This window comes from Alexandromys fortis, unplaced genomic scaffold, assembly GCF_014885135.2.
Source record: "Alexandromys fortis isolate MF-2015 unplaced genomic scaffold, M_Fortis_MF-2015_v1.1 scaffold_37, whole genome shotgun sequence".
Classification (NCBI taxonomy): Eukaryota; Metazoa; Chordata; class Mammalia; order Rodentia; family Cricetidae; genus Alexandromys; species Alexandromys fortis.
Genome location: NW_026067914.1, coordinates 1,249,136 through 1,270,993, shown reverse-complemented (window position 1 = coordinate 1,270,993; position 21,858 = coordinate 1,249,136). Strand labels below are relative to the sequence as shown.

At 41.6% G+C, this 21,858-nt stretch overlaps 1 protein-coding gene across 1 annotated transcript in view; it reads right to left on the bottom strand.

The window, feature by feature from the left end:
• Mroh2b (maestro heat like repeat family member 2B) overlaps positions 1-21,365 on the bottom strand; it is a 55,902-nt gene extending 34,537 nt beyond the window's left edge. Inside the window, exons 1-17 of the mRNA XM_050138930.1 lie at positions 21,350-21,365; positions 20,088-20,149; positions 17,280-17,390; positions 15,745-15,904; positions 14,798-14,896; positions 13,720-13,874; positions 11,044-11,184; positions 10,640-10,732; positions 10,472-10,541; positions 8,911-9,024; positions 7,963-8,036; positions 6,649-6,771; positions 6,182-6,295; positions 4,788-4,944; positions 4,597-4,637; positions 3,774-3,925; positions 2,308-2,350 (exon numbers count right to left, since the gene is read on the bottom strand). Of these exons, the coding sequence (XP_049994887.1) occupies positions 2,308-2,350; positions 3,774-3,925; positions 4,597-4,637; positions 4,788-4,944; positions 6,182-6,295; positions 6,649-6,771; positions 7,963-8,036; positions 8,911-9,024; positions 10,472-10,541; positions 10,640-10,732; positions 11,044-11,184; positions 13,720-13,874; positions 14,798-14,896; positions 15,745-15,904; positions 17,280-17,390; positions 20,088-20,149; positions 21,350-21,365 (1,725 nt within the window). The remainder of the gene's footprint in view (positions 1-2,307; positions 2,351-3,773; positions 3,926-4,596; positions 4,638-4,787; positions 4,945-6,181; positions 6,296-6,648; positions 6,772-7,962; positions 8,037-8,910; positions 9,025-10,471; positions 10,542-10,639; positions 10,733-11,043; positions 11,185-13,719; positions 13,875-14,797; positions 14,897-15,744; positions 15,905-17,279; positions 17,391-20,087; positions 20,150-21,349) is intronic.
• Between the last annotated feature and the right edge of the window lie 493 nt (positions 21,366-21,858).

Here is a 21,858-nt window from a genome sequence, read left to right as displayed (position 1 = left end):
AATATATATATTTAGCTTTATATATGTATGTATATATTCATATCTGGGATCATTCTTTTCTCATTAAGTAACTTGTTATTTTGGGACATTTCTGTTCATTTGTTTTTAAAACTACAATCTGATATGTTTTGAATTCCTGTTAAGACAGAAATATATATATGTAGAAATCACCTTATGCAAGCACCTTCCTCTCCTTTCTTATAACTCACACAAAGATTAAAATAGAATACAATCAGAAACACAAATTGCAGTTAACATTTTTCAAGTTTTGATAGATTTGGAAAAACCCCATTAGTCAATGTTTCTGTGGCTTATTGCCTACAAAATATGAGAGTGAGCTGTCAAGTAGGGGATGGAATATGGACTATCTTCAAGACCCAAACAAAGACACAGGTGCATTTCTGCTAACTGGCCCTCTTCTGAGTAGATCTTCTGAACTTACCAGCTGTTCCCACACAGAATCATAGAAAAGACTCTTGAATCCTTGTATTGCCTCATGCAACGATGTGTTAAAAAGAATCTTTATCTTATTGGAGGACAAAGATCTGTTAGGATGTCTAAAACATACTATTTCTTATATTTTCCTCCTCTTTAAGCTTAGAAAAGAACACTTAATGTCAAAGGCCCATGAAAAGATTGTACGCATTTAAAAACCATAGCTCAGCTAGCGGGCTGAAAAGAAACGAAACTGTCTGGGAAGTTTGAGGGAAGAACAGATGCTACATGGCTTTGAAAAAAGATGAGCTGCACGCTCAAGACGGGAAGAAGGAAGCGACCTGTTCTGGAGGCTTCCTGTTAGAAGAGAGAAATTCCCCATTGCAAACAACTATTTTTAAAAGAGTAGCTGGTGAAAACAGGGTGAGGATTTTAAGACAGGAAGGAGGGCATAAGAGAAGCAGGGAACTGGGAACCAAGGACCAGCTGAGCAGGGCCATCACCTTCAGATCTTCCAGTGCATTTGTATCAAAAAAACAAATACAAAAAACAAGTCTTTGAAACACAGCAGTTCTTGGGTACCACTCCTAGAAATGCTGATTTTGGAAGAAGCATTGAACAAAGGCAGAGGAGGTACTGTGGGGAGACCACTGAATTTTTGAAACATTTTTGTTTATTTATTTAGTGGTGGATGTGTGGAGGTTTGAGGATGATTCGTGGGAGTTGATCTCTTCCACTGTGGAGGAACGGAAATGGAACTTGGGTTGTCAGTCTTGGGGCAAACACCCTTATCTGCTGGGCCATTCTGCTAGCCTGAAAACTGCCATTTTTAAGAAGCCACAGGAAATTTCTATACGGACAGATTACAGTGGGAAACCTGCCATACCAAAAGCTTCTTGTCCAAAGGCTCCTCCACGGGCTGAGGGTTCCTGTGACGAAAATGTCCTGTCCACTCCTGCCTGCAGCTTGACATCCCCCACGGCACTTTTAGTTATGAAAGTCCAGGGAGTTTCCTGACTACAGGGGAGATTGTTTTTTGGAGAAAGGACACAGCACAGGCTGTTTGGGTTTTAGAAACCCGGTGTAATTATTCAGCCACAGATAAGGCTGCAATTCTGGGTTCTAAAGGCAGGCATGTGCAGACAGGCCCTCAGACACAAAGGACCCTGTGTGACTCATGTGCGCGCATGCGTGGTTTTACATCCATGTATGACTCAGCTAAACCCTTGCGTGCATGTGTGAGTTGTTAGTCATCTGCGTCATCAGGGTGACGTAGTCACACCAGCCCCCTGTGCGCATGTGCTAGGCAGCTTTTAAAAGCTGGATGAGCCATTTCCCGCTCTCTCTCTGCACACCGATCCCCAGGCCTGCACCCCCCCCCCCCCCGAATAAACTCCTAAGCAGGTTTGTTGTGTGTTCCGTGTTTCCTTCTCACTCACGCCAGGTAATTTCACCCGGGCTGGGTGAGGATGGAGAGAAGCCGTTAGAGAAGAAAGAGTTCCCCTTTGGAGCACAGAAGTGGGATTCACATAAATCTCTGTTTCATGAATGAGAAAGGAATGAAGGGGATAAAAATTTTGAACAATCGAGATTTAAGAGAGAGAAAACTAGTTAAGTAAAATAGTGAAAATACCCTTTAACTCAGTCAAACTGAGTTAAACCAACATTATTGTTTCTGTTATGACTTAAAGATTTATAAGATTGTTTGAACATGCTGGTCATTTTCCCAAGCCAAGATGCTCCCTCCTCTTTGGAATGCACTTTTGTTTTTGCTATTAATTTAGTTAGTAAGAGGGGCACCGAGCTGATCACCCTCCATCATCAACAGCTCTCCAGGATCCATGCTCACCTGTTGCTCATGAGCATCCTTACCTGCAGCAGCATGGCTTCCCATAGCGCAGTGCTGTTTTCATTTCTGTTTTCATTTCCTAGAAATGAAAACAGATGTAATAATTTCAAACACGTAGAGATCGATTCTCCCTGACTCAACATCTAGTGGATGAGACGGTTCCATCTCAGGGACTGTCTTTGTTCAGGATGAGTGTTTTGAAATGGAATTTACTATGCTGGCAAAACTTTAAATTTTTTGTCAAATACACAGAGTGTCTCTAATCTATGATGAAATATAGTTATTTTGCGAATTTCAGAATTAATGACTGAAATGACTACATTCTATAATGTCTATTTTAACATTTTAATATGAGCAATACTTTTTATCAGTTGTTTTTTTGTTTTGGAAAGCTTGTGTGTGTGCATATGTGTGTATGTGTGTGTGTGTGTATCTGTGTATGTGTATACATGCACACATGCTACCATACACATATGGAGGCCAAAGGACAACTTTTTGGGAATTGTTTCTCTTCGACCATGCAGGTTCCAGAGTGATGTGGGAGTGTCATATATCAATCTGTTGATTTCATTGGTTAAGTTATAATAAACCAACTGCTTGGCCTCAGCTTGGAACATAGATGGGAGGAGTAAACAGAATAGAATTCGGGGCGGAAGAGGAAGTGAGGTCAGACTCTGCTCTGCTTCCGGGGAGAGAGCCGACAGCTCGGGAGCACAGATGCCATGCTCAGCTCTCCCGGGTAGACGCAATAGCTCTGCTCTCTGAGGCACACGCGATGAAGATGGATGTAGGCTAGAATCTTCCCGGTAAGCGCACCTTGGGGTGCTTACACACATTATTAGAAATGGGCTAGTCCAGGTGCGAGAATTAGCCTATAAGGGCTAGAGTATGGGCCAAGCAGTTCTTTAAATGAATACAGTTTGTGTGTTGTTATTTCGGGCATAAGCTAGCCAAGCGGCCGGGGTGTTGGGGACGCAGCCCCGCCGCTCTTTATTTCAACACCAGAGACCCAACTTAGGCTGTCAGGCTTGGTAGCAAGTGTCTTTACCCAGAAAGACAACACTCAGGCCCTATTTTTACTTTCTCATGTAGTTCAGGCTGGCCTCAAACTTTACTATGTAGAAGAGAATGACCTTGAGTAAGGTCATTCTGATTATCTCTGAAATACTAGAATTAGAGGGACACATCAGCAAGTAGTGGCTTTTTAGATAATAGCAAAGAAAAATGTTCCTATATAAGGGAAAAGTTCAGGGCAAAAAGAAAAGATCCTATAAAGCTCCTTCTGCTCTTCTCACCACGACTATTTGAGAACTAGAGAGTGAAGAGTCAAGTATAACAAAACAAACAAAACAGAGCTGACCACCTTATCTGGCAAGCTCTTTGCCTTAATTGCCTAAACTGGGCAGTTTTGCCTTCTGGATTTATAGGTAAGCAAGTGGTGCAACGTTTCTCTGTGGTCTTGCCTCCTAGCATAAACATCCAGCCATACTCCCTCATACCTTCGAGAGACTTCAGGAGCTCAGGCAAGCGTGTTTTCCATAGGTCTACCAGCTTCGGATGGATGATCTCCGGCACCAACTTCAGAAGTCCTATTGCGCTGGCCCCACATAATTTCCCTAAGCTGGCCAGCATAGCGATTACCTGAAGGCAGAGGAGGGACGGTTACCAGGTGACACTGTAGCAGGCTTACCTACCTTTGCCTTATCGCTCTGCTTTCCTTTCGTTCGACATTGGATGCTCTTCTAACAAACAACCCAAGTCTCTTCAAGTCTTATTCAAGGGCAAAGTTAATATTTAGACAATTCTTTCATTTTTTTTTTGCCCCGAGGATAAAGGGTAAACAAATATGGAAACAAGGAACAGAAAAACTAATGGAAAGAATCAACACTTGGATATCCTTATTTAATTAAATAAGGACACATAGAATATTGTCTGCCTACGTGGTACATAGGTGCCCTGATAGGGAGAAGAGGAAAATACACGGTAGATATGAGATTTCATTGACGGTACTTATGGATGAGGTTCAGTACATGTTTGTTTTAATTTTAATTCTGGGGGCTTATCTTGGATCGGAACCTGCATCCTGTGCTTATTTTTAATTAATTATGTTTTAATAAGAGGTTCCGAGTGAGAAGGTAATCTCATCAGTAATAAATGTTCATGAATGCCACAGGCATAGCAGATCATCCATCACTCCATTTTAGTGTTTCTTTTAGAGTTTTTAGGTAATTCTTCCCAAAATTTTACTTTAACTGGAACTACCCGTGTTATAAGCTTCAATTCATCCCACATTCTGGTTCTTTGTAACTCACCAGAAGTCGGGCCAGTAGCTGCTGCGGTGAAGGGAGTTTCACTAGAAAGAGAAAGCAATTTTCATCATCGCTGTAGGGGGCCAGGAAAATTCGCACTGGGGCTGGGTGGGAGCTCAAAGTGCGGTTGGTGGCCGTTCTGAAATGAGTCTCCCAGAATGGAAATGTTTTGCTTTATTGATGGGTCTACGAACCAGCTCCCGTAGAGATGACAAGTGCAGTGGACTCCTGGATATCACGCTTCTTCTTCTCTTCTGCCATAACCAGAATTCGGATGATGTTAAACAGGGAGTCTAGCGTTCCCGTGTATTCTTCGGGAACCACAAAAGTCAGGATTCGTGGCCACAACACCTGTAGAAATCATGGGAAGGGTTACTTCTTGTTTTCCACAACTTCCTAACAATCACTTATGTTTCCCCCTCTGCTTTAGACATTTGTCTCTTGTGTGTTATTTCAGCCTTCAAGTGAAGTCGAAGAGAAATCAAGAAATAAAATATCTACACATTCGTGTTTGGGTGCTAGTTGTCGTGAGTGTTTCTCCTTTGGAGTTGCTTCTTGACTTTGGAGCAGGAAAATTCTTCATTCGGGGTGATGGCTGGAGGTTCTATGGGTAGTCCTGACTCTGGGTTTCCTCGACAACACTAGAGTTCTTCTTGTCAAAGTGACAACTGAAATGACCCCACATATTCCCCTGCACCCCAACACTGAAGTCAGAGTGCCCTAAGTGAGAATGAGGTGAAGAGGACAGTTGGGCCGCTATTGTTCCAATGCTCTGCAGCTCCGCGGTCACTTTTCCGCGTTCTCACTCTTTTCTGTATTCTGTCTTTGAGTAACAGTTTTATTAGGTCATCAACTGCAAGTCAAGATTCTGTAAACTTTAGGCTCCTTTCAAAGTTCTGGGATTTTTTTTTTCCTGTTTTACGGGCTCCTCCATCAGAAGGTTTCCAACTTTAGTGTGCACCAGAAATACGGGCACTTTTTCAACTGCAGTCTCTGATATACTCATTTATTAGGTTTGGGTTGTGGCTTCAAAATGCAGTTTTTGAAACAACTATTCCAAATAATTTAAGAGCCACACACTAGCCTAGATGAAGCCTCAGATCCACTACAATTGGAGGACGAGGAGGTTCTATTATCTTCTGGTTCTGCCAAGGATTTTGAGTCATTAAAATTTATTTTCAGACTCTTTTTGCTCAAGAAAAATAGTTTCTCACGAGCCTCTCTTTGAAAATCAGATTAACTTGATCTCCAACGAGCTCTGAGCCTGGGTACATTAAAACTACTCTGTCTGCTTAGCATAATTCTAGGTAGCTTAGGATAAGAATAGAAGAAGTATGTCAGAATTCTTATGAACTCCAATGTGCTATCTACATGTAAGTAACTCATATCTGTTGTCTAGTTAGAAAGCGTATCTAGTTTTGAGGAACCTCACTCTGCTGTGTGCTGGGGATCAAACTGCAATTCTAACAAACAGAATATCAAACAAGCTAAGAGCACACCTTGTGCAAACTCAAGTTTTTACTCAGAAGCTATCCATGTCCCTAAACAGGTGATCACAGTAACTTAAGGGGTAACAGAAGTCCCTTACCTGGGGCATCCCAATCACCAATGGGTCCAGAGATTTTAAGACCTCAAGGCTTGTTTCCTGAACAGATTTCTCCTCCTGTTCCTCCTCTTGGGAGTTAGATTTCATTGGTTTCTCCTTTAAGAAAGGTCAAACAATTTCCTTTAAATTTGGTGAATTTTCAAACTCTGCGACTGACGATTCCACCAAAGGGCTCATGGGACACAGTGATCAAGTCCCCACCTGCAAGGGCACCTTGGGACAAATGAACTGGAAGATACATGATTGGTTAAAACACGAAAACGAGGCTCCTTCCTCAAATAAAATTTATTTAAGCTACAGCGTGTTCACTTTGACTGAGAAATGACATTAGTGAAAGGGAAAGGGAACCCAAGAGAACCAGGGGCTCTGAGACAGGGTCTGTTTGGGAAGCACAGTATTCTTTGAGCTCCATTGAATCAATAACAATCAAAACCGTAGTGCATTCATACCAGGTTCTGGTTGGACACGGCAAACTGGGAGAAGATATAATCAATCAAGGGCCAGCCTTCGCGAGCTTCAATATAGCCCTTCTCACACATGGTCTGGATGAGAAGCAAGGTGGTCTTCCTCACCTGGTGGAAGAGTACACACACCTGAAATGTTTCCTGCTTCACAGAGAGGAGCCGACCTTCCAATTTCCCGCCAATGTCATGAACCACCCAAAGGGGAGAACTTAAAGACACATTTTCATAGCATTACGTTTGATTCCAGAATCTCTTAGAAGATTTGTCTCTTCATAAGGATTCTACAGAGGGTTTGGTTCCAAAGTATTGTTCCATATGCAAATTAAAATAATTGTTAATTTAAAAAAAAACTTTTTGCATGTGAAAAGCTTGAATATCAGGACATAGGAGACATCGGGCAGTCTTCTACCTAGAGGATTTTTTCTTGATGGTCTCAGGTTGAAAAGCAGGACATCTATGCTAAGGAAAAGACCCATGGCTTTTTTGGGGTAGGTGGGGAGAAAAGATGTTTTATATTTTTAAAAAGTTATTTATTTCTGAGATTATAATACAATTTCATCATTTCCCCTTTCCCTTTTCTCCCTCTAAACATTCTCTCATATCTCCCCTTGCTCTTTTCATACTTATAGCTTCCTTTTGTATTAATTGTCATTACACACATATGTACACTCAGGGCTTTTTCAGGGCTGACCCTTTGGTACTGGATAACAGTTGGTGTGCTCTTCCCCGAGGAAGCCTATTTCTTCCACTCTCAGGACTCCTTAGTTGTTGTTGTTCTTTGTGTAGGGTTGAGGCCTTCTTGGCTTCCCTTGGTCTGTGAATGTCTATTGTTGTTCTTGTTCATCTCATTTACAAAAAAAACACCACCTCTTTATTTTGTGTGTGCATGCTACAGCATATTTGTAGAGATACAAACACAACTTGCTGGAATCTGTCTTTCTTTCTTCCGTGTGGATCCCCAGGATTAATTCCTGGGTTGTCATGCTTAGCAGCAGGTGCATTTTCTTACTGAGCTATCTCGTTGGCCCATGTCTTTATCACTAAACTTAAAAGAAATCTATTTGAAGAAAATTGCAGTGTTGTGATGGGCACGCATCTTTTGTTCCACTAGGGAGCCTTAGAAGTATATGCAAATTAGGATGTAATTTATCTTTTGGACTTGAGTTCTTTTAAGAATGAAATTGATCACTGAGCAATTTAAAAAGAAGTTTCACACTAGATCCGCAAAGAACAAGAATAATTCCAATCATTCCTGAAGCCACGAGCAATCAAGTTAAAGAAGCTATTAACTTTTCTTACTTTTACACTGAGGTCACTCATGACAACTTTGACTGTTTTTTCAATTGAAGTCGAGTGATTCCTAAACTTGGGCTCTGAAAGACAAAAAGAGAAACTGAGTTCAAACACAGTAGGAATACAGTACGATCTAGAATGGGTAAAAACCCATTATAATTACGTCACACAATTGGAAGGCTCTGGGTATTAACATCACCTGCTATTCATCCCCCCAGCTGTCTTCTTTTCTAATCATTAACCATGAGAATTTTACATGTTACGTCTGTTTCTTTCATTTCCTGCATGTAGTCAATACACTATGACAGGTGTGTTGGCTGTGAAATTCGTTAGACTACTTTGTATTGTTATCAGCTGATTTTTCAACAACTAGATTTTAAAAACTACCATGTTACAAAAAACCTGAATTCTCATATTTTACCGAATGCATGATAACAACCACTTTGTAATGTATCATTATTTTGAACTGTACCCAAAAAAGAAAAAAGTAAAGTGGAAAATTAGAACCACAAAAGTTATTGAAAGACAAGCTCGCCATTATAAAAACGTGATTTGGGAAGCAATGAAATACAGTGATCACTCACATTCCACCTTGTTCTATTTTTTTTTTAAATTTTTATTCTTTTCTTTCCACCTTGTTCTAAAGGCTGAGAACTCTATACTCCTTCACTATTTACGAGTAAGCCACCTCACTAAATTGCTGTATCTTCCAAATTGTAAATTTAATTCTTCAAATTTCTTTCTTCCTTAATGAAATGCGCAAGTAGATTTCACAGAAGAAGATGAGTGACTGAAAATACCCGCTTCAATGCGGGAGATGACAAAAGACCAGGAAGATGGTTTCGGTTTTTATGGGATGTTGCACAGCCTATGAAGCACACGATTTTGGAACCGTGGGTCCATTACCGACTTGCTGATAACTTGGACCATCCTGGCTTTGTCTCGAATACTTACCCTCAGCATTGATCATTGATTGTAACAAAGTTAAAATTCCTGTTCGAACAGACTCATTGGTACTTCTGATTTGTTCATCCAAAAATTCCAGCAGGTCTGCAGGGTTGGTGTGAGCTGCAGGTTTAGAAATATCAAGTTTGTGGGGAGGCCTTCAAAACATTCATATTAGCATCTGTTAATTGCACATTGTGTTATTTTAATATGTGCATGTAATATACCCAAGAACTCATTTTCCTTTTGGTAAGGTACTTACCAAAATGGTAAGACAGGAATTTCTTCATGAGGACTGTTGAGGCCACTCTGTGGCTAGTTTTGTGATTTCTAGGCTTCCATAGTAATCTGAATTAGTTAAGCAGTTTGTTTTCTAGAAACTTGCGGGATCTAGGTTATTCTGCTCATACCTGTGACTTTGGTCTCATGTGGAAGTTAGGGATGTTGGTAGACACACCTAGAGAAGGGCTAGTAGAATGGGTTCTAATTCAAAGAACTAGTGTCCCTATAAGAAAAGAAGAGACACATGAAGGGGCGTGGCAAGAAGACTGGAGATGGATCGAGAGACTGAACTGATGCCTCACCAGTCTAGAAGCAAGAGAGCTACAGGACGGAGCAATACAATGCCTGGCTAGAGGGAGGACCGTTCATTAAGGAAGTTATCAGAGTAAAGTGAATTAGGCTGGCTGGGAAGAAGAATGGATACAATCAGAGGAGCTAGGAGAGACTAGAGAGGACTAGTGTGCTTGCTCAGCAGTTCATAGCACTGAATGCTCATCTGGCTTGATGCCCTCCACCCATGTGATGCCCCTGAAGCTTCTCTAACTCCAGTTCCAGGTGATTCGATGCTCTTTACTGTTCTCCAAGGTCACTGCATGCACAGTGGACAGATAGACGCACAAGCAAAACATCCATAAATGGAAGAAAAAAAGGTAAAAATACTTGGAAACCATAAAGATAAGCAATGAAGTGAGAGAGATGACCTGGGAGAGGGGCTCTCAGAAGAACCCAATGGCTGTTCTCAAATGTGGTTTTATACACCAGTCCAGGGACTTTGGCGTCTCCTTTGTGATCTGTGCCAGGCATTTACCAAGTGATAGAAAGGAGACATAAGTAAGGCGATGCAAAAATAAGATGAAGAAAAAGAAAAGGAGAAAGAAGAGGAGAGAGAATTCTTTACTAAAGTGCTTGGAATTAAGGGAATGACCAAGGACACAACAAACAGACTGTGACTTTGGACTAGACAGTGTCATACATCTGATATACTCAGAGGAATAGCAGTTTCCTATTTATAGGGTCAGAAATTTATGTTGTTTTCCTAGAAAATACTGTGGTTGGTAGCAGACAATTCTCTCTACCTGGAACCACCTGGTCCGGGGACAACCTGGCATGACTGGTCACCCTATCCCATGCCACTCATCCTGCCTTCTTGCGAGTAGAAGGGCAAACAGGGGATGCTGTGAGCTTTAGGAACATGCTGTATGTGTGGCAGCAATTCCAGTGTCAGCACACTCTGCCGTCTTTGCCACTTTGAAATATTTTTATTAACACTCCGGAAGCTGGGTCATACCTAGAGCGAGGAAACAGCTTGACGCTTCGATTTTGTTCTCCTTTATCGGAGGCTCAGGAACTCTGCAGATCTGCATAGGGAGGAACAACAATCGGGGAGCAGACAGGAGTCAAAAGGAGAGAAGTAGTGTCCTGGGAACAAGCAGCTTTGACAGCACGGACTTCCTACCTGGTGGAGCAAACTGGTGCAGATGGATCTTCTCAGGTTCTTGGGAAGGAAAATGTCATAGACGACTGCCGCTGTCAGTATCAGTTTGAGACTCTGAAAGGGAAGCACTTGTGGGTTAGGTGGGTGAAGCGCCAGGGACGCCATCGCACAGGAGATAAAGGCCAACGATTACTCTTTGGGAGAAGAACACACCCGAGCCTGCTGCAGTTAGAGGTTTCCTTAGCAATTCTGGTCTCATCAGCTTCTCTGCTCTCCCTTGGAGTGGCCATCAACAGTCGTGACAAACTCTGCACATGTCCTGTTCCCCCCCCCCCAAGTATTAAAATGGAGCTACTAAACAGGTGTCCCAAAGCTCTTTGAGACTTAATGTCCTCAAATGTCACCCACAGGGTCTCTCCTCTTACCTGTGTGACATAGAAATCACTCTCCTTGTCTTTGTACTGTTTCAGGAGCCAGGGCACTTGGCTCAGGGCATAGTCACAAAAGTCTTCCCGATGCAGCAACAGGCTCACGGTGGGGCCATGGACCTTGACTATGGCCAAAGTCTGTGGAGGCAATAAATGAAGATCACTGTTGAGACTGTACTTTGTATACAGCTTTGTGTATAGTTTCCAGCGTACTGAGTGTACTGAGTGCTTTGGGGACTGTGTAAACACACAAATCTCCTTTAGAAAACAACAGCAGCAGCAGCAACAACAACAAACCACATTTAGAAATGAAGCAGTTCTATTTTTTTTTTGTGGAAAATGCATAGGTAAAGAGTGCTGTAAGACCAACCTGACGGTGTTGTAGAGCACTTTCCTCCAGTTAAGAACCTTCCATTTTGGAGGGAAGCTTGTAAGACACAAGATGTGAAGTGTAAAGCAACAGAATGTTTTAAGGGGAGATGAACCATTGCTTCCTGCAGGGAAGTTTGTTTCTAGTGACAGAACCCTTCAGTATCTGAGATTACAATCTTTCATTTTGCAGGGCAGCTCATCAAGACCCAAGTTGTTTATAGGGAGATGGAGGAAAGTTCTAAAAGGGGGTGAAACATTCCATCCTTTGGGGAAGCTCATTAAGTGCAGGAAACAAAGAACTCAGTGACTTCAGGAAGTTCCTGAAACTGACAAAATTCTCTAGGTCCCTCCTTCCCTAGGCAAGGTAAACTGTAAGGTGACCATGAGAGATGCTCTCAGGCAAACTCAATTTCATGAACGAAGCAGAAACCGGCTGAGATGCCTGGAAGAGTTTCAACTCAGCTGAGACACCTGGCAAGGGCACCCTTCAACCCATAGAGCCACCTGCAGGTTGTGTAGCACACTGTAAGTTCTAGCTTCCATGAGTTGTCATCCATGCTGGGCTGGGATGCACTTTGGTGATACAGCTGTTCTACAGAAGTCACTTCTGTTCCTGAAACTAACAACTGTATTCCGTGAGTAACACCGAGATGGACTTTGGTGATACCTCATCTGGTGTCAGTTCCCTGTCTCCCATGAGTAGACATTGGCTCATGAAACCCCAAGAGGAATGCCACACAATTTTCCATGTTATATTGACACCTTCCCCTCACACCATTTGCCCTACCATATTTTGCTTACTTTCCTCCTTTTCTTAAAGTTTTGACATGTTCTGTTCTAAATTTCCTACCTCCACTTCTTGCCTCCCATCCTTCCCGGAAGTTCACCGTGGTCTAGCTTCCATTTGACATTGGAAATGAACAACTTCCAGCACACAATACATGACAAATATTGATCACGAAAATCTAGGTATCACCACTATCTTTTTCTTAAAAAATTAATTTTTAAAATAAAAATAGACAGTTTAATGAAGACTTTGATAGCCTCCTCTCTGTAGGAAATATAGGTGGTAATCTGCGAAGTTTTATTTGATAACAAACTATATTAAAACTCAGGGGCTCGACTCTCTGATTGTGGCTGACAATGGGGGCTGACTGAGAAGCCATTGATAAAGGCACTGAGACTTGTTTTTATGGCATGTTCTGGCTTTTTGGGACCCTAGTCTATATGGATGCAGAGCTTCCTAGGCCTGGATGTAGGGGCCTTGGACTTCCCACAGGGCAGGGTTCCCTGCCCTCTCTCAAACAGGGAGGGGGAGGGAGGAGAGTGAGTGGGGGAGCGTGAGGGGATTGGGAGGAGGGGAGGAAGTGTACATTTTTGAATGGAAAAATAAAAAAAATAAATAAATTAAAAAAATACTAAAAAAACCAAAAGACCCCACAAAACTCAGGGGCTCCAGGTAGCACCATTTATTTCACTTGAGACTGGGTCAACTGTGGTGGTTCTTTTATATAAGTAACCTGCTTTCAAATATATATTAATTGAAAATTATTTTAAGCAAAATAAGGATGGATTACATTTGTGAAAGTATTTTGTAATTCATTCATCATAAAGAATTGCAGTATTTTCACACAGCTGAGTGAATTCTTTTGGCACTATTGATCTAATTGTGTTATCAAGAGACACCAAAGAATTTTTTGGGCCCATTGCTTTTCTTAATTATTCAAACCAAATGTAGTTTATGACATATGAAACACAAAAGAGTTGACATTCTCTCATTTACCTACCCCCCCATACTAGAATATCAGCGTGTGATTTTAGTTTGTTCAATCTAATATATCTCCATCTGGATCTGGCATGTTGTTGCCTTTCAAGAAACTTTGGATGGGACAATGGAGAAGCAGTGACTTGAAGTTGCTTGAAAATTTGATAGACTTGATATACCCCCAAAACATAACTAATGATACCCATGAGAACTGAACTTAGGATGCAAGAAAAGAGAAATTTTTAAAAGTTTCATATTTGCTTATTTAACTCTCAAAGACTCTTAAAAAGTACTTTAATAAGGCCAGCCTGGTCTACAGAGAAAGAGAGTTTCAGGACAGCCAGGATTACGCAGAGAAACTCTCTCTTGAAAACCCCAAAAAATTGCTTTAATAACTTAAAGTGTAGACAAGAAATGAAAGAAGGTCACTAAATGTGTGTGTGTGTGTGTGTGTGTGATACAACTAAAGTCTAAATCGGGTGTAACCCGCATGGGGGGTGAGGATGCCACTTGATCCTATCTGAAGTTCCACTCACATTCACGGGTGAGGCCTGCATCGCCCATTTCTCCATTATGTACTGGAACAGCATGAAGATCTTGTCAGAGAGCCGGTTAGCATCCAGTTTGGGGTAGGGGAAATCTTTCCAGTGGTTGACATACTTGTAAATGGCCTTACTGAATTTTTCAAGGGCTACATTTAAAAAAATACAACCACAGACTAAGAAAAACATAGTTGGGAAGAACCATCAATTTATTCTAAAAGAGAGAATAGATAATTAGCAAAGTTTCTAAATCATCTTAAAACCTCATCAAATAAACATGAACATTGTTTTGGCAATTTTAATTAATAATTAACAAAATGTAAATTAAAACTATCATGATATACTATTACTACGAGATACTCTGTTCAGAAGAATATACCTAATAGTCTGTACTATGGAGAGCAGCAGGCTGTGTCCCACTACCCAGCTTGCTTATGCCCGAAATAACCACATAGAAACTGTATTCATTTACACATTGCCTGGCCCGTTATTTCTAGCCTCTTATTGGCTAACTCTCACATATTAGTTTAACCCATCTCCATTAATGTGTATCGTCACTTGACTGTGGCTTATCAGCATGAGCCGCATCAGCATCCATCTGATGGAAAACCATGGCATCTGCCACTCTGCCCTTCTTCCCAGAATTCTGTTCCGTCTTCCCCGCCTACCTGAGTTCCACCCTATCAACTAGGCCAAGGCAGTTTCTTTAATAACCAATGAAAGCAACACAAATATAGAAGGACCTCCTACACCAATAGTCAATGCCACATGCCAACCAGATTAAGGTATGGCTGGTATTCTTACACACTGATGGCAGAGCAGAATTGATTAAAAAAAATTTATAGAAAACTTTGCATGATCTCTCTGCACTGTCTGAGAAGTGTCCTGGAAGCAAGTCTAGGCCTTAAGCAAAAAATAAATCTTAGGGCTACCCACCTATACAGAAAGTTTTCTTTATATCATCATATAAATCATAACATGATATAAATCCTTGGGGTACCCAACTATACAGAAAGTCTGCTTCATATCACCATATAAACCATAGTATCATATAAATCCTCTGGGTACCCACCTATACAGAAAGTCTGCTTCATATTGTTGTCCTCTACCAGCCGGAGCATGGTCTGCATGGTGAGCAGGGTCATCATCATGAAGGGGATGCTCTGGGACACTGCAGTGATAGGCACAAGAGGAAAATGTGTCACTCACGTTCTCAAGCCTCTTCCTTGTAGCTACAGCAAAGATCTCAGGACTGGATGGCGCACAGTAGACAGGTGAAGGGCAGGAGGAAGACTGTGTTCTTGCTCTTCTGCCCCTCCCCAGAAGCCTAAATATGGTTGATCAAGGTGTGGTGGGTCTGTAGAAAAGCACTAGCAACGTAGCATCCTATACATGTTGATTAGCAACAAGCAATTGCTTCTTTGGATTGTTGCTTCATTAATGTCCATATCTCCTATATAGCCTTACCTTGTCCCCAAGGTATAGCAAATATGACAGGTGCTCAATAGTATATGTTCAATAAAGCATCATAGAAACAGATGGTGGAAAAACTTTTATATATTGTTTTTTCAAGACAGGGTTTTTCTGTGGGATGGTCTGGATCTCACTTGATAGACCAGGCTGGCCTCAAACTCACAGAGATCCGCCTGCCTCTGCCTCCCAAATGCTGAGATTAAAGGTGTGCACCACCCTCACCCAGCTGGAAAACCATTTTTCATATAAGTGTCCTGTTGTTGGCCTTTTATACCTCATGGAGAATGTGCTTGTGCAGGAGCGAAGACAGAAGAAGGAGAAGAGGAGGTTGGAGGAGAGCTCAACTATGTTTAGTGCATCCTGAGTCAATGGCTGGCCGTCAGGCTCATCTATGCTCACAACACGCCTCATGTCTTTCTCTCAATGCTCTTTAGTGCAGTGGAACATAGACATTCATGGTTTTGTCTTAATTATTTTTTTTTGATTTTAGGCAATTAGTCGGGCCTAGTTATTTCCTAGGGAAAATCTGGAGTGTTCCATTCATACCATAGCTGGTTGCCAGTTCAGCCAGGGCAAGCACAACAAACTCATTGGGCAGCTCCAAAATCCTGAAGTTGCTTTGCACTTCGTACATCACAGAGTTGAAATCGTGAGCAGCGAGAGACACCAATACCTCACCAGCCAGCATTCGGATTTCTCTGGGCATCTGAAAAGGAAAAAAAAATATGTAGAAGACAGAGTCTAAAAGGGGGAAATAGTCTATGTAATATTCCAAGTCCATCTAGATTTGAGACAGAGGAAGACTAGACTGTTTCAAATTCATAGTACAAATCTCTCAGGTGGGTTTAGGTAACAGGGAGTGTGAAGACAATTTTTATGCAGTTCTTCTAGACTTGGGGCCAAACCACGTTTCTTTTCCTTCTCTTCAAAGTTTCCCTTATGTAGTTTAGGCTGACCTTTAGCTCTGACCCTTTGTCCCAGCTTTCCATGGAGTGCTGTTACAGGCATGGGCTACAAATCCTAGCTCATTATTTTCTTGCTACTTGATCAGGTACCTTGATGGCAGAATCTATGTTTTATGTTTAAGAAATGTGAATTACTGTGGTTGGATGTTGGGATCTGTGAATCCCTAGATCCTGAATTTCTTGTAAACAACTTGTTTTCCCCGGATCTGAGTGCCTACAGCTGCTCTGAGCACGAGAACCTCGGGAGTTCCTGATGGGAGGGGAATGGATTCCGGTGCATTTGGCTGGGGCGTGGCTATCCCTATATAAGCTGCCCCTGGATACAATAAAGGGGGCATTCTTGGGGCATTCCTTTTTCAAGGATGACCCGTGTCTCTCTCTCTGTGTCTGTGTGTGTTTCAATCTCCAGCCCCTTGCCTGGTTCACGGACTGTATGGTGGCGCAGAGAGCACAGATGGGCGCGGTGCACCACAGTTGGATAAGTTATGGTAAAATAAATCGGGTCAGGGTTTAGAGCTTTGTTTTTGGTGTCGCTCTGATTTAATTATTTTAAAATTTAGAAATATTGAGAGTAATGTCTATTTACTGTGATGGTAAACTAGGTTAATTTGATCACCGAGAATAAAACCACAACATGATACAAAAAAAAATACTGTACTCATAAGAGCATCAGAGAGATTAAACATAGAGCATAAGGAATTCGTGCACTGAGATCTGGAAAGAAATGAGACAATGCAAGATAAGGAGGCGGGTAGTGCTAGAAGAGGAAGTGCTAGGGGACCCAAGAAAACAGGGGCCTAGGTCTTCTTCCTGTCAGCAGTTGGCTGTGCTCCGCTGAAATCAACTCTCTCAAGTATAAACCTCCTCATATAAAAGATGGCTGGATAGTATTTCCTCTAAAGTCTTTCTTACATTTGTTTCATTTCCCTAATCTATGCAGTGGTAACCAAGAGACACTGCAAGTACCCATGTAAGCTACCCTGAAGAACAAATATGCCAGTTTGGCTCTGGCAGCCATGATGGAAAGACTTTTGTGTATTTAGATGGTATGTTTGAATCACCCAAAGTCTTCAAGACTAGGCCTAGTGCACATTCGTCACCAAGAACCAAACTTACATCCTCATCCCTCATGTCCTTAGAAGTACAATAAATCAACCTTTGGACTATTGCATCATCCAAGATGTCAATATTCTGAATAAAAGAAGCGAGACGACTGTAAATGTCTTCCTGTTAACAGAGAGGGGTACAAAAGAATTAGAGTTTCAAAAATAAAAAAACTAAGATGAAGCCTAAATAAATGACAACTCTCAATTAAGCAAATTATTATTATTATTATTATTATTATTATTATTATTATGGTTTTTTTTTGAGACAGGGTTTCTCCGTAGCTTTTTGGTTCCTGTCCTGGAACTAGCTTTTGTAGACCAGGCTGGTCTCGAACTCACAGAGATCCGCCTGCCTCTGCCTCCCGAGTGCTGGGATTAAAGGCGTGCGCCAGCACCGCCTGGCGTTCAATTAAGCAAATTATATGTGCTGTACAGTGGTCTAGACTTTCTAAGCATAATATTCATCTTTAGTAGCCAAAGGCTTACATATAGAGCAACATTATTTCTAAAACTTATTTTATTGTTACATCTCTAAGACAATATGTAATTGAATTAGAGACAGAGCAGTCAGTGTCTGCCTCTCAGATCAAAGTGTCTGACAATTCTTATTGTAGAGTTCTCAAGAAAGTGTCCATCACCTGAATTGCTACTCTTCAACTAGGGCCTTTGTTACAACACTAAGGACCCCCTCCTGTCATCTAGGACATTGTTGCACTGTGAAGCTAAATCCCAAGGATTTCTTTATAGGCTACAGGCTTTCTTTTTCATCCATGTCTTTTCTGAGACAATATGGGAGACCTTCTTAAACAGCAGTGAAGCTCTGGGTGACATGTGATTTGAATACAAATCCATGTTAGGGCGTTCTACAAATCTTGAAAATGCTGATTCATTCTGTGGAAGATGAAAGAGACACCGGAGTTCTCAGATCTCCAATTGCCTAAAGCACTCACCTCCAGGAATTGCATCTGTGTTTATGGTATGAGATAGCGACCTTTATATTAGTCTATAGGACTGGTCTGAGGAAAGTGCTGGAAAAAGGCACAGTGTGATTTCTTCTTTGTGCTTTCTGAGCTTATCTAAGCATCTGAAAGACCCTGCCTTGTTTCATGTGTATTTTCTGATTTCTGAAGGCTTTGTTCTCTTTGCAAAGGTTACCTTATGGAGCCTTTACCATGTTTTGCAACTGAGATATCCCCTTTGTTTGGAACATTTTATTAATGCTAACAACAATGCTTTATGAACTTATTGGTTCTACTAATAGACTCGTAACTGAGGAAAGAGCCACAGAGAGCTTCGTTTGTGGTTACTGTTGAGTGCTGATGCTACACTTTTGATTGTGAGTTCTTGATCATAGCTAAGACCTTCACCCAATGGTTTTAGTGCTATTTTTTATTTTGATACCACATCTGGGCTCATTTCCAGTTTTTGTTTTTCAAGACATCGTACATGTAGGCATGGCTGGCTTGGAAGTTGTTACATACGCCAGGCTGGCCTCAAATTCATATAGATTTGCCTGCTTCTGCCTCTTGAATGCTGGGATCAAAGGTACAATCAACCATATTTGACCCCATTTTTATTTCTTTCAAAATTTTTATTTTATATTGTTTATATGTATGTTCCTGTGTGTATCTCTGTACTTGTGAGTGCAGTGACTACAGAGGCCAGAAGAGGGAGTGAGATGCCTTGGAACTAGGGCTGTAGGCCCTTATGGGCTACCAGGTGTGGGTGTTGAAACCAAATCATGTCTCTGGCAAGCGCAGTCTGTGTTTCTCTCTGCTGAGCTGTCTTCCCTTCCCCCATTTCCATTGATCAATTCCCCTCAGCATGAAAGCTGCCTAGAGGTGTTTGCTAAACTTACTACTGTTTGGTCTTTCCTCTCAAAACCCTATCTCTGTACTTAATCAGTAGAGAAATCATTTCTTAAGTATCTCTGAGTGTTTGAGAAACAGTGCTCCACGAAAGCATTGGTTTCTTCTGTGAGATTCCTAAAATGGTTGTTAATCAGACTTAATGTTAGGACCCTCTTTGGGAGCTTCCTATGCCCTGTCTTGTCATTGAAGGAAATGACTGGAATCCTTGGCAGTGAGGCCTAGACTTCGGTGTTTTCTTCAAGCTAAGAAAACGCAAGCAGGGCAGAACATCACTAAGACACAGTATAACACCATAGACACTGCTTTTCCCAGAAGGCAATGTTGGACAGTTACAGGGTGATTTGCTGGCGTGAGATGGGCTTCTGTCAGGATATGCTGCGTCTGTCCTTACGTGGGTGAGTCACACAATGTATCCAGTGTTTCATTTTTCTCGGTTGTCAAATGAAAACAGAAATACAACATCGTGGAGTTGTGAGGAACGAGCATTACATAACACATGGTATGTGGAGAGAATCAAGTGCTCCACTTCATTGAAAAGTGTTCTGGGAAAGGCCGTAACTGTTCTTTGGCTCTTGATGCCTGAGAAACCTTTCATTTCCAGAGAAATTTCAGACTGTGGGGCAGCATGATAAGTGAGCATGGGGAGTCTGCACATTTTCAAAGCAACCCGCTCATTACAAAGGAGGAGAATCTAAATCCCATGGTTGTGGACCGGCGTTCCCCTCTCTCCACCTCTGCCTTCATATGGTTATGAACAAGAATATTTCTTCATAACTTCTGATTCTTGAAATGCTAAATACCATTATTTCAGCACCGCAATGACTGCTATTACAAATGCATTTTCTAAAATATAGAATGACGTAAGAGAAACTAGAAGCAAAGAGGAGCGTGTATAGAATGTCTCAGTTGCTGGATTCGAGATGAACGGGAAAGCAGTCTTTCCATACCTTGCTAATGTTGTCCTCCTTACTCAGCATCCCAATAGTGAGGTTAATATCGCCAAACATCTCTAAAATACACAGACGAAGAATTAAACACGCATCAAATCGCATCTCCCCATTAGCAGCAGTCACAGAAATTCACTTCTTGTCTGCCTCCGCTTGTCCCCTTTTAAAAGCTCTGTCTCTTTTTTCATTGCTAACTTTTGATGTGATTTATTGCACTTATGTTTCCTATCCTCAAGGGACTCAACACTAACAGACACCTAGTGATCATTCTGAAACCAAAGATCAGCGTGGAGGGGCAGATAGAACCTGCTGGACTCCCACTTAGGGCTCTGATCAAGGGGGGGAGCACCTTCTACATGGCCTCTAGCAAGGTAACTTGCAGGTTCAGCGAGACAAATCCTTCATGCCTGACGTTAGCATTAGAAGAAACAGTGGAAATCACTTCTTGATTTTTCTTCCTCCCTTAATGAGCCCTGTTGCTTTCCTCCCAAACTTTCTTTCTTCTTGTTTATCTGCCTTTTTGTGCTTTCAAGGACCTTCTTCTGGCCCTGTGTTCATGACACTGTGCGTGTTGGATTTGCACTTTCCAGAAATACACATCTTTTGATAAAAGACTATAGAAAGTAATTAAATGCTGCCACTGCATCGGCTGCCGCCACCACCACCGCCACCACCGCCACCACCACTATAGCCACCACCAATATCAGCGACAGCAACAGCAAAGTTGGAATCAAAAGACTGCAGCAATGGCAGACTGGCAGGAGGAAGGGGTGAAGATTTCCCATGAGCCTCTGAGTCAAGCACATACCCTGTTAGTGTAGAACTTTAGGCAAAGCAAAAGATAGCACTTTTAAAAATTGGAAGAAAATATTGTTCAAAGATTGTAAAATGTTCGAAATTAAATAAGAATTGATCTTTCTGGTGTGTGTATATAGATATATGTACATATCTACACATGCAGCTATATATGTATATATGTATACATGTTCACACACACGCACTATATATATATACATACATATATATATATACACACACTCTTTCCCTCAAGTCGATTGAAATACAACTATTTCAGCCTTCCAGTCTATCACTGGCCCTTCACAACATTTTAATTTTATTTAGTTTTAAATAAAGAGGAAATAGAGGGAAACAATCTGACCTCAGCAAAAGCTTTTCAGAAAACCTTTGAGGTGTATAATCATGCAGAAAAAAGTATTATCTTATATTAGACTTATTATTCTTCAGGACCCAGAGATGCTTACCTGTGTATTCCTCCATGCTGGGAGTTGTCTTGGCTGTTTTTGCCTTTACAAGAGATAGCACCTAAGTATCAGAAGCAGTTCCGCTAAAACGTCAGTGAAGCAAGTTGGCAAGTGTCTCACATAAGGTCCCCTAAGTGAAAATCCTTCCTCACTTGATCGGCAGGGTGATCTGGGAGCTTCTAGTGATGGCTTTGCTGTTGAGGCGGATGATGCCGGGTTCTACCACCATCACATTGTTTCGCTTCTGAGCTCCTGCTAAGCAAGATAGCTGCATCTCACCGAATGTTGTCTCTTTGGAGGAGACCAGTATGTCCGAGGAGGAAGAAATTAGAAAGTAGGACTCAAACCATTATTATAGACGAAAGGAGATGCTTTCTCCATTGCTGGGTCCATTGATCACAAGTTTCAGAATGATTTGTTCTGGTGGCCACTTTACTGGCCTGATGTTGGTAACACTTTTAGGTGGTCCTGATAGTTCTATTTGGTGAAAGTCACACAACTGGGCATGC